This window comes from Procambarus clarkii, chromosome 39, assembly GCF_040958095.1.
Source record: "Procambarus clarkii isolate CNS0578487 chromosome 39, FALCON_Pclarkii_2.0, whole genome shotgun sequence".
NCBI classification, from domain to species: Eukaryota; Metazoa; Arthropoda; class Malacostraca; order Decapoda; family Cambaridae; genus Procambarus; species Procambarus clarkii.
In genome coordinates, this window is record NC_091188.1 from 25581100 (window position 1) to 25593952 (window position 12853).

Consider the following 12853-nt stretch of genomic DNA (forward strand, 5'->3'; position numbering starts at 1 on the left):
AGCCCACACTCAGCTAAGGAGAGCTGAGTGTGTCACTCGCAAGCATCCACCAGCCCTTCAACAAGGACAGCAGCAGCAGATGGAGGGCTGTGAGACATTATCCTGCCCCGTTAACTTAACGTTAAAGACTCATAGCTTCACACCTGCTCAGCCCCCACACCGGGACATAAATAAGTTAATACTGACTTATTTCAGTCTATTTCCTAAGCATATTAATTCCCACTAGACTGTTCCCTCACCTTGATATATATATATATATATATATATATATATATATATATATATATATATATATATATATATATATATATATATATATATATATACATATATATATATATATATATATATATATATATATATATATATATGTATATGTCGTACCTAGTAGCCAGAACGCACTTCTCAGCCTACTATGCAAGGCCCGATTTGCCTAATAAGCCAAGTTTTTCTGAATTATTATATTTTCTCTAATTTTTTGCTTATGAAAAGATAAAGCTACCCATTTCATTATGTTTGAGGTCAATTTTTTTTTATTGGAGTTAAAATTAAAGTAGATAAATGACTGAACCTAACCAACCCTACCTAACCTAACCTAACCTGTCTTTATAGGTTAGGTTAGGTTAGGTAGCCGAAAAAGTTAGGTTAGGTTAGGTTAGGTAGGTTAGGTAGTCGAAAAACAATTAATTCATGAAAACTTGGCTTATTAGGCAAATCGGGCCTTGCATAGTAGGCTGAGAAGTGCGTTCTGGCTACTAGGTACGACATATATATATATATATATGTCGTACCTAGTAGCCAGAACTCACTTCTCAGCCTACTATGCAAGGCCCGATTTGCCTAATAAGCCAAGTTTTCATGAATTAATGTTTTTTCGACTACCTAACCTACCTAACCTAACCTAACCTAACTTTTTCGGCTACCTAACGTAACCTAACCTATAAAGATAGGTTAGGTTAGGTTAGGTAGGGTTGGTTAGGTTCGGTCATATATCTACTTTAATTTTAACTCCAATAAAACAAAATTGACCTCGTACATAATGAAATGGGTAGCTTTATCATTTCATAAGAAAAAAAGTAGAGAAAATATATTAATTCAGGAAAACTTGGCTTATTAGGCAAATTGGGCCTTGCATAGTAGGCTGAGAAGTGAGTTCTGGCTACTAGGTACGACATATATATATATATATATATATATATATATATATATATATATATATATATATATGTCGTACCTAGTAGCCAGAACTCACTTCTCAGCCTACTATTCAAGGCCCGATTTGCATAATAAGCCAAGTTTTCCTGAATTAATATATTTACTATAATTTTTTTCTTATGAAATGATAAAGCTGCCCTTTTCTCTATGTATGAGGTCAATTTTTTTTATTGTAGTTAAAATTAACGTAGATATATGACCGAACCTAACCAACCCTACCTAACCTAACCTAACCTATATTTATAGGTAAGGTTAGGTTAGGTAGCCAAAAAAAGCTAGGTTAGGTTAGGTTAGGTAGGTTAGGTACACGAAAAAACATTAATTCATGAAAACTTGGCTTATTAGGCAAATCGGGCCTTGCATAGTAGGCTGAGAAGTGCGTTCTGGCTATTAGGTACGACATATATATATATATATATATATATATATATATATATATATGTCGTACCTAGTAGCCAGAACGCACTTCTCAGCCTACTATGCAAGGCCCGATTTGCCTAATAAGCCAAGTTTTCATGAATTAATTGTTTTTCGACAACCTAACCTACCTAACCTAACCTAACCTAACTTTTTCTGCTACCTAACCTAACTTAACCTATAAAGATAGGTTAGGTTAGGTTAGGTAGGGTTGGTTAGGTTCGGTCATATATCTACGTTAATTTTAACTCCAATAACAAAAAATTGACCTCATACATAATGAAATGGGTAGCTTTATCATTTCATAAGAAAACAATTAGAGAAAATATATTAATTCAGGAAAACTTGGCTTATTAGGCAAATCAGGCCTTGCATAGTAGGCCAAAAAGTGCATTCTGGCTACTAGGTACGACATATATATATATATATATATATATATATATATATATATATATATATATATATATATATATAAACCACGCATATATATATATATATATATATATATATATATATATATATATATATATATATATATATATATATATATATATATCCTCTAGCTGGAAGAAGGGGGACCCATAGCCTCGGAGGAAACCACGCATAACGCATTAGAGGGAATGTTTAGATCCCCTCCAATACAGTTTCTGTGTGCTTTTCTCCTACCACCCCCTTCCTTTTTTATTTTTTGTGCTTTATTATGCATTTGATGGTTACAAGATGTACATGGGTTGATACAAAAATAATAATGCAAAAAGGTGCTTAAAGGTTATGGATCTCTTGAAAAACACAACAATGGGAAACATTGATGAATGTCACAGACGGGTTCGATCATTGTTGCAAGTCAAACACTTCTTCGAATTCCTCTGAAGTTGGACTAGTGCCCAAGACGCAACAGGCATTTCCCCTCTGAATCGCAACACTGAGGCGCTGGAACAAGAAACTTTTTGCTCTCTGGTCTTTTGTAGCGCTGATCAATTTGTCCCCCAATTCCTTCAGGAACTTCAATGCACATTTTCCCCACGAACCGAGGGTCTCCGAGCCGATCGGAACAAAGCTGTAGCAGTGTGCTAGACCTCTGTATTTAATAATTTTCTGCGATTCCCTGAAAGAAGCAGCACCACCGCTTTCACGTGTGCTGTAGAGGTAGGTACTGGCCAGTGTGGCAGCGCACGTGTAGTCCCATACCACTTGCTTACCATCCTTCCAAGGTAGCAAGGTGACCCCATCAGGGCGCTTCTGAGGGTCGTTAGGTCTGGATAAGTGTGGTTCTCTTTGTGCCGGGCAGCAGGCTGTGGCGAGGCTCCTCTTGATGATGTCGTTGACTTCTTCATGTCTTGCAATTTTACCCTGTGATTTACGACATACCAGACCATGACGACCATATTGGTCTGCCATCGCAGTTCCGCAGATGCACCTATGTTCGGTGAGGATGGGGGCGGCAAGGCGAAGGGCAACTCCAATGCAGAGAGCGTCATGACTGAGGCGAGTTCCCAGGGCTGCATTGGGCACAGCAAATAAAAAATCCCCGGCGTGGGGTGCTGTTACTGCTAGGAGGCGGCTTTGTTTTCAGCATCAGCGTTGTCAATCATTGCTGTGACAGTCTTTTCCATTATGGGGCTATCCCAGTGGGCCTGCTTGTGGTCTTTTGGGACTTGTGGTCGGGGTTGAGGGTGTGCAATGGTGTCCCATTGTCTGGCTGCTTCGATGAACGTTTGATCATGAGTTCCCGCTGTCTCTCTCATACGCTCTGGTAGGATCTGCCCTACCAATTCGTTGGCTGCTGTACATGAGGATAAGAATGCTGGAAGTGCTACCTCAGTTGCCTTTCGTATGCCTATCCCTCCAAATCTCACTGGTAGTGTTGCTTGGTCCCACTGACTGTCATCTAAATCTAGGTTGAGCGCCTTCCTGAATATTGACCTGAGGAGCTCATCATATTGATGTAGAAGTGGGTTGCCAAAAGTTGATGCACACCTTAAGAAGTATGTTAGCCTGGGCAAGGTAAGGCACTTTGTGAGAAGGTAGAGGGCATCGTGGGAGTCCAAGTCCCCAATTCTCTCTTCCATCCTCTTTAGGTCTCTAAACTTTTCGTCAAGGACTGCAGCAATGGCATTGTGGCCCAGAGGTGCTCCGAGTAGTGTGCTGTCGGTAGATTTAACGATTGAGGCTTCTGGTAAAACTGATTTCACTGCTCTAATGATTACTTCACTGGATGCAATAATTTCGCACTTGGAGGGGTTAAGAACGAGACCCATGGACTCCCCCCGTGTCTTCACCAGCTGTAGGTCTTCTAGCAGGGAATCTTGTGTGCCTGCCAGAGTGCCATCATCCAGGAACGAGATGTTGAGCTCACTGGACAGTCTGGTTGTAATTTCTCGAACCGCTATGCAAAAGAGGAACGGTGCAAGTGAGTCACCCTGTTGAATTTCCTCTGCTGAGGTGACTTCATGTTTGCCAAACAGGAGGGTTGAGTCTTTGCTGTAGCCTGCTGACACAAACGGGAGAATGCTTGGGCAATGTTCCGGACTGCAGTGAGGATTGCTTCCCTTTTGACCGAGTTGAAAGCGTTTTTAAAATCTAATTTTACTACTGCCTGGTCTTCAGTAAGAGAGCTAATGTAGGCTCGTGCAGCATGAGCCGCTGCTTCACAGCCTTGGAGGACTCCAAACCCCAGCTGGTTGGGTTGCAGCATGGTGGCTGCTTCCATTCGGATACTTCTGACAGCAGCCCTTGCAACTAGGCGGCGAAGGGTATTACCAACGGCAATGGGTCTGATCCCTTCCCCCTTCTTTTTCAGGGCACATAGGGATGCACTAAAGAAGAATGGTTTGATTTCATCAGGGATTAACCCGGCGAGGCAGTTGTTGACAAACGTTGTGATTTCTGTCAGGAGCGCTTCTGCAGCTGGGCCAAGAACAAGGTTCACCATTTCCTTCACATGTTGAGGTGTTACCCCTGTGTAGCCTCCTGAGGAGCCCGGGGGAAATGAAACGATAGCTTTATAAACCTCTGACTCCTGGAGGACGAGAGGTTCCTGGTTAGGGACGAGCCTGACCTGTGGGGGAGGTCCACCTACGGCCCTGAGGGGGTGTTTTTCTCTCAGTGCTTGGGCTGTGGTTTCATCCCTGGGCAAAATTTTGTCCTCACTTGTGATCAACCTGAGTGCCCCGACTGTATTGCCCTCTTCAATTTTCTTGCTGACTTGGGTACCTAATTTTCTGTTGTCGCTGATTGTCGTACTTGGTCTGCCTCGGCGGTGTTTGGTGTGTTTGGGGAAGCGGACTAGGTTGTCAGCCCTAGGAAAATCCCAAATTGCTTTATTGACGGATGAGGCCAGTGTCTTGCCTCCTCTGTCTGGTACACCTAAGCATGCATTGCCAAAAAGTAACAGATTGTGCCAGGCTTTGATGGTATCAGGTGCATCAAGGTTATTTGACTCTCTGTTGACTTTTGCGATGAGGTCCGTGTATTTCCCGGCAGCAAATGGGCGAGAAGCCTTTGGGATGTGGGTGAGTGTCCTGGTTGACGTTGCTTTAATTGCCTCTAGCAGGTCGTCTGTTGCAATGTAATCTGTTGCGATTTGTACTGGTGCAACAGGCTCCTGAGTGCTGCCTCCTCCCACGGGAGGCCTCCCTGACCCAGGACAGTCGCCATGCTGGCGTATGACTCTGGAGACCGAGTTGATGCTGATGTTGCTCCCACAAACACTGCATGTGCCTCTCCTTTGATTGGCTTCGGGAGGGGTGAGCTGGCTGGTAGCGGCTTCTTCTGCCATCCCCTTAGGTAAAGTGACTGTCACCTTGCACTGGAGTATTTGTCTCTCCCTCCTGGCTGGGGGGGACGAGGTTGTCCCCTATACTATGCGTCATGTCTGGGCAGATGTCTGGGGTGGGTGGGCTCGTGGAGGTGGTGGGTGGGGGTTGGGAGGCTGCGCTGGCCCGGTCTGGGAGGGGGGCCGGGGAGGGGAATTCTGCAGTGACATTTGAGGATATTCACAAGGTAGAGAAAATTAATAAAGTCAGTATATTCATCTATTCACTAGAAAGAGATGAAAATGCTAGACGACAACGACACTACATTACACTAGCTGGGAAGGGAAGAGGGGGATATACAGATGTCATACCATTGCTGATGTTGGAAGCTCAACACTTAGTATTAATTAAGGATTTCAACCAATATGTACGTAATATGCGAGATCATGGAGATCTAATCCCAAGTCATCACAGCTTTTGTCATTGTTGTTTGATATCACTCCCAGCTGATTGCATGCAGAGTCGTGAAAATATATGCAAAGTATCTCAGACTCTCAAATTTTACCCACCAGAGAGGATGATTACTTTCCGTAACTATGGACATGGATGTGGTCCTAGTCACATGTGTTTTTATGACTTTGAGTACATGTTAGACCGCTCGAATCCGAAGGGAAAGATAGAATCACGTCTCAACGCAGTAGCGTATGCGTTCATTATCATTGATCGACAGATGAATATTGTTGAGAATGACACTTATTTGGGTAAAGAGGCAGTCAATCACTTTGTAACCACGCTAGAAGCGTCATGGGCTAGAATCACGAGGGGTTTAGTATCCTATGAACTTCACGTCTCAGCAACAGCAGGCAATATTTGAGACAAAAACAGTTTGTGAACTCTGTGATGAACCTTTTAACGAGGATGATGTAATCAAAGTCCGTCATCATGACCACAGTAAGATTCCACAATTATCAAGCGGCTTACTGTGGTGGATGTAATTTGCAGTGTGTAAATACATACAAGTTCCTATACTCTTTTTCTCACAAGGCTTCCTATGGTTTAGGAGTAATCCTAAACGAGATGAAAGATCGACCAGGGAGTGAAATAGATATATTAGCTAGGGACGGATTTAAATTTATGAAAGTCGATGTGAACAACTTTAAGATTTTTGGACAGTTTAGCACTACTCAATGGTTCACTAGGAAGAATAGCCAAGGATCATATTGATAGTGGGAAACCTACCACATTCACTTTGGCCATGTTAAAAGGGGTAAATAAAGCAGCCATCCCCAAACTGCTCAAGGGTAAACAATCATTCTGCTATGATTACTTATCCTCTATGAAGGTGTTAGATGAACCACACCTTCCTTCTCGCGATAAGTTTTACAATACACTAAAAGGCGAAGAGTTGTCAGAAAAAGATTATAAACAAGCCTTAGAAATTTTTGATTTGGCTAAATGTCGTAACATAGGGGAGTATCTGCACCTTTACCTCAAAGTGGACACAGGTTTACTAGAGGATGTGTTCACAGTCTGGCGAGATACTATGCTTGCTCTCTACAAATTAGACATTTCCCACTACATTTCTTTACCCTCATTTGCTTGGGATGCATTTTTGCTTAAATCGAAAGTTGAACTTGATGTTGTGTCAGACCCACTGTTATATGATTTACTTCGTTGGAATCTCCGAGGTGGGTTCACCAGTGTGACGAGACAGTACACGAATGTGGAGAACCAGCATACAAGCTTAGATCTATGGGAAGGTAGTAGCTACATAATTTGCCTTGGTTTAACAGTCTTTACGGGGCGTGTATGACTGAACTGCTCCCTCGTGGCGGGATTCGGAAACTGACACACAATGAGCGTGACGTACTGCTAGAGCGAGGCTTGGAGAATATCCCTTGTGATGGGTCCAAGAGATATTGGGTGTTGTGTGATACACTGCAGGTCCGACTGGAGGTGGCTTGGTATACAGATGAACTGCCCATAGTTCTTTCGCATACTTGCATTACCGAGGATCACATTTCACCTTACAGTAAGAATATTCTTACAGAAAAAAGTCGCGGTCTGCCTAATAACAACACTAAATTAATTGCTTCTCATTTTCCTCAGAAAGATTACCTGGTTAGTCTGGACTTGTTACAGTTGCTCATGCGCATTGGATTAGAAGTAGCTAAAGTTCACGACATCTACGAATTCGAGCAGGAGACCTACCTTAAAGACTTCATTGAAACCAATGTTCGTGAACGTGCCAGTACCAAATGCACGATAAAAACGAATTGAACTGAATTGAATACTTACGAATTGAATACTTACGAATTGAACGGTACGGTAAACAACACAGCTCAATTCCAACACAATGTCAAACAAAATAATTCGTTAAAAATATAAAATAAATTGAAATCTATGAAAATAAAATTTATCAATGCAATCGGAAACAATGAAATGGAATTCGTGACATATTTAGTATAGTGTGCATGTTGCTATTATGTGCAACACATGGGGCTGTTTATCAAAAACGCATGTTTTTTCCTGTCACAGGGGTGGCATCTATATAGTAGGTATATAAAAAGACGCGCCTATTCGAATGGAACGTAGTGTCAGAATTTCAAAGCAATCGGTAAAGAACTTTGGGAGATTACAGCGTGTGTTGCTCTTACATCCAACAGATGGCGATGTTTTTCAAAAAAAGCATGTTGTCTCCGGTCACAGGTAAGGCATGTATATAGTAGGTATATAGAAACACGCGCCTATTCGAATGCAATGTCGTGTCAAAATTTCAAACCAATCGGTGAAGAGGTTTCCAAGATTTCTCTCTCATATGAAAAACACATGAAAAACACAGTTTTTTAAAAAAAGCATATTTTTTCGGTCACAGACGTGATATCAATATAATATGTATATAAGAACCTGCTCGGATGCGAATGGAACATAGTGTGAAAATTTCAAAGCAATCGGTGAAGAACTTTCGGAGATTAGCGATTTTGAACAAACGAATTTTCAATTTTAATTTATATAGATTATATTATTTATATAGATTATAGACGGGTGAGGGGTGACTGGTGGGGAGGACTGGGGGACAGAGAAGGTTGCTGTGGCTCAGCAACGCACATGTTCGCTGAGCCACAGCAACGCGTGGCCGGGTACTGCTAGTCTATTAATAAAAAAACATGACCTTGAGAAGAACTATAGGTTAGGAATCGTCTTCAAAGAATTTTCAAAGATTTACTCATCATTGCTGTCTAAAATAATTAGGAGAGCCAAAATGAAATACTACGAAAATAAATTTACCCAAATTAAAGGCAACAATAAGAAAACATGGAACACTATTTCCCAAATATTAGGATAAAAAAACATTTTGAATTCAAAACCAATACTCCTATCCAATGACAATGCTGTGCTTTTAGCCTCTGGCACTGCTATTGAATTCAATCGGCTCTTCTCATCCATTGGGACATCCCTTGCTAATGATATTCCATCCTCCCTAACTAATGTTAAGGACTACCTTACAGGTAACACTCCAGAGTCTTTGTACCTAACTCCCGCTAATTCCACTGATGTTAATGAGATAATCCTTTCCCTTAAACCCAAGTCTAATGCCCTTGCAGAGATACCAAGTTTAATTTACAAAAAAAAAAATCTGATTTTTAGCTTCTGCCATTACATTGCTCCACAAAAATTATTTGAACTCCAAACCTTTCCATATATTCTAAAAAAACGAGAGTAACCCCAGTTCATAAATGTGGTGATCTCACTAATGTCAACAATTTAAGACCTATATCAATTCTGCCAAACTTGTCAAAAATGTTTGAAAAACTAATCTACAAGCAGCTTTACTCTTATCTAGCCAATCACAATATATTTAGCTCTTGCCAATATGACTTCAGACCAAAAAAAGCACTGACGATGCACTGATTAGTATGATTAACTTGATACATGCAGCTCTTGATAAAAATGATTTCCCTGTTGGGTTATTTGTTGACCTACGTAAGGCTTTTGACACTGTCAACCACCAAAACCTTCTTCTTAAATTACATCATTATGGATTCAGAGGTCACTTCCTCCAATACCTTCAGTCTTATCTTTCTGACAGGCTCCAGTATGTTTCTGTCAATAATTCCATTTCTCCTACACTACCCATAAACATTGGTGTTCCACAGGGCAGTATACTTGACCCTCTCCTCTTTCTCATCTACATTAATAACCTTCTAAATGCCTCTCAACACCCCAAACTAATTTTATTTGCTGATGACACAACCTTCATTTTCTCCAGTCCTGGCCCTCTTGTTTTAAATGTCACAGTGAATACTGAACTAAATAAAGTCCATCTTTGGCTAACTGCTAACAAACTCACCCTTAAAATTGACAAAACTTTCTATATTTTGTTTGTTTTGTTTAATCCTCAAATCAAATTAATCTAAGAATAAACAATATCCAAATTAGTAACAAAGTAGATGGTAACTTTCTTGGTGTTCTCATCGATAACAAGCTGAATTCCCAGGGACACATTCTAAACATAGCAAAAAAAGTTTCTAAAATTCTTGGCATTTTTTTAAGATCAGATATTATGATAAGATATAATCAGATAAGCATCAATCCTTATCTCAATTATGGTATTTGTGCTTGGGGTTCTATTACCCAAAATCATTTACGTCCTCTAAATACTCAACACAAAGCTGCTATTAGAACAATATCTAACTCTAACCCCAGACAGCACTCGGTACCCTAACTTAAATCTTTAAATATGTTAGATATTAGGTCACTGCACATCCTCTCTTGTGTACTCTATATAGTGTACTCAATATATTTGAAACTCTGAACTGTAATGTCAATCCTGACCTTAAATGCTTCCTACAAGGTTGTAACAGAACTCATGGGCACCACACCAGAAACAAAAACTGATATTCCAAGAGTGCACCGTAACCAAACTAGAAATGCTCTACAAATCAAGGAACCCAGAATGTGGAATGACCTTCCCAATCCTGTCAAAGGTTGTACCTCTCTCAACCAGTTTAAGAGGAAAAGCTAAGTACTTCCTAATAAATTCCATGTAACCTACCTTACCCCCTAAATGTCAACCCACGTCTTGCTATTTTCAAACAATGCTGTTTGTTGACCAAATTGTATAATTGCTGATTTCTGCCGTTCTCCCCCCTTTTTCCGTTTTCAACACAATTTATACTTTAATCTCAATTAGTAATAAGCTTTGGTCTAAGTGGTTTTTTCCCCACACCTTGCCCGAAACGCTGTGCGTATTAGTGGCTTTAGGTATTGTATGTACTAGCTCTATCTATAAATCCAACATTATGTTTGTAACTCATCTTCTATGTATGTACTTTTACCTGAATAAACATTTTGATTTTGATTTGGCGTTTTACTCACGCCTCTGGAGTGTATTAATTTGTTTGTCAACACAAACATTCGAGTCAACATCTTAACCAGTATTAATCTCACATTCTGGCGCCCAACGCGGTGCTAGACTTGTGGGGACAAATTGGACCATTACACATGCCCCCCCCCCGACGGGGGGGCCCTCGTAGCCTGGTGGATAGTGCGCAGGACTCATAATTCTATGACGCGGGTTCGATTCCTCCTACGAGGCAGAAACAAATGGGCAAAGTTTCCTTCACCCTGAATGATTAGTACTGCTGTTACCTAGCAGTAAATAGGTACCTGGGACTTAGTCAGCTGTCATGGGCTGCTTCCTGGGGTGTGTGTGTGTGTGTGTGTGGTGTGGGAGAAAAAAAGTAGTTAGTAAACAGTTGATTGACAGTTGAGATTCGGGCCAAAAGAGCTAAAGCTCAATCCCCGCAAACACAACTAGGTGAATTCAACTAGGTGAATACATCTGACGCCCAAGGTGAGGCTAATACGTGTATAAGGATAAAAGGAAAATCCATGCTCTCACATCCACTTACTGTGGATTTAGAGTGGACACTGACATATATGTGTGGTTGCAGTGACCTTGTGAGTGACTCAGTGACTCTCACACTGGTCGAGGTGATTAAGCCCTCAGATTAACCGAGGGATTGTTCCCCTTGTATTCTATGGACAGAGATATGCCTGACTCGAGGTGTATTGACAAAGCAGGTACCAAGGGAAAGTTTATCATGTTGGCAGGAAGGAGGTTGTGGGTGCTGGCCACACACGCACACGAACCATACGAATGTAAGAAAACTCTGTACAAGACTGAGAGTAGCCAATAACATCCAGTAAGCTCGAGGAGGTTGTCGAGGTCTACGTCATTCAAGGGTCCAGGTCATATACAAGGGTCGAGGTTCGAAGTCATATACATCACATAAATATCATGAGTTGGAAGCCATTACATTTGGTGAGGAGAATTAGTTGGGTGCACAACAAGAGGATATAATTATATTATTCATATTATCAGTTTATTATTTTATTACTTTTATTATGAGAATGTGAACTAATTGAGGCTTAAGCAAACTTAAGCAAACATCAAACAATCATGATTCTAATATGTTGTAGATATTGTATTTCATGCAGAGTAACAGGTTAGTAATAATGCTTTAATTAACAGATATGAAAAAAAAATACGAGTTGCTAGAGACACAACAATTATTTAAAAATCAGAACAAATGGGGATAACCTTTGACAAGCCGCCAGCTTCCTGTCCTCGTCAAGTTCAATAGAGAAGTGGTGGCTTTCAGGTAAATTACTATGAACATGATGAATTTGCTGTGTTATACATACACCAAAATGGGTTCACTACTTTGAACAAAAAACATACGGTGTTCATTGTTATGAACAAACAACACAATGGTTTAAACATAGGAAACAAAAGGTTCACTTTGTTAAAATAAAAAAAGTGTTTCACTTTTGAAAACACAATGAAAAATCTACTGCAGGATTCCCTACTTTATACACTAAAAAAGAAGAGGTTCTCACTTCATAAATCAAACATTCTTATCCATAGAGCAGGAACATAATTATAAAACTTGCCTATGACATTTTATGAGCACCTTATTTATACAATATGAAAAATATTTGTATTGTTAAATTACCAATTGGAGACGTAAATTCCGTATAATACATGCTCTGCTGCATTATTCTTATGTATTAACTCCCCCACTCCAATTTCCCAGCTGTCAAGCAAGCACCATATCAAAATGTTCATCGTAATGACCCTGAAACCTTTAAGCTCCTATTATATTTGCATAGAGCGAGACTTGCGACTCGCTCAGCGTACAGAAGTCTCCCCTTGTTGCGTGCTCTCTCGTACTGCTCACCAACCCATCACAGAGAACGTCAGCGGCCTTTGCGTTTGGCGGACAGCCTCGCCTGCGCGAGCAGCTCCTGGTACTCCTTGGGTATACTGCCCGAGGCGAAGTGCTTGTGCTGTGTAGCCACCCTCCTGGCGCTGCCTGGCCTTCGCGGAGATCTTTTTCGCCTCTCATCCCCTGTCAACATAAGCAATACACTTGTACTCAGAAATTAAAATATTAAAT

At 40.7% G+C, this 12853-nt stretch overlaps 1 protein-coding gene across 3 annotated transcripts in view; it reads right to left on the reverse strand.

The window, feature by feature from the left end:
* Nucleotides 1-11768: 11768 nt before the first annotated feature.
* The window catches only part of LOC123760274 (uncharacterized), an 18390-nt gene continuing 17305 nt past the window's right edge, over nt 11769-12853 (reverse strand). For all 3 annotated transcript variants that reach the window (XM_045745792.2, XM_045745793.2, XM_069338393.1), the window contains exon 5: nt 11769-12805. In XM_045745792.2, coding sequence (XP_045601748.1) covers nt 12654-12805 — 152 coding nt within the window. In that variant the 3' untranslated portion in view covers nt 11769-12653. The remainder of the gene's footprint in view (nt 12806-12853) is intronic.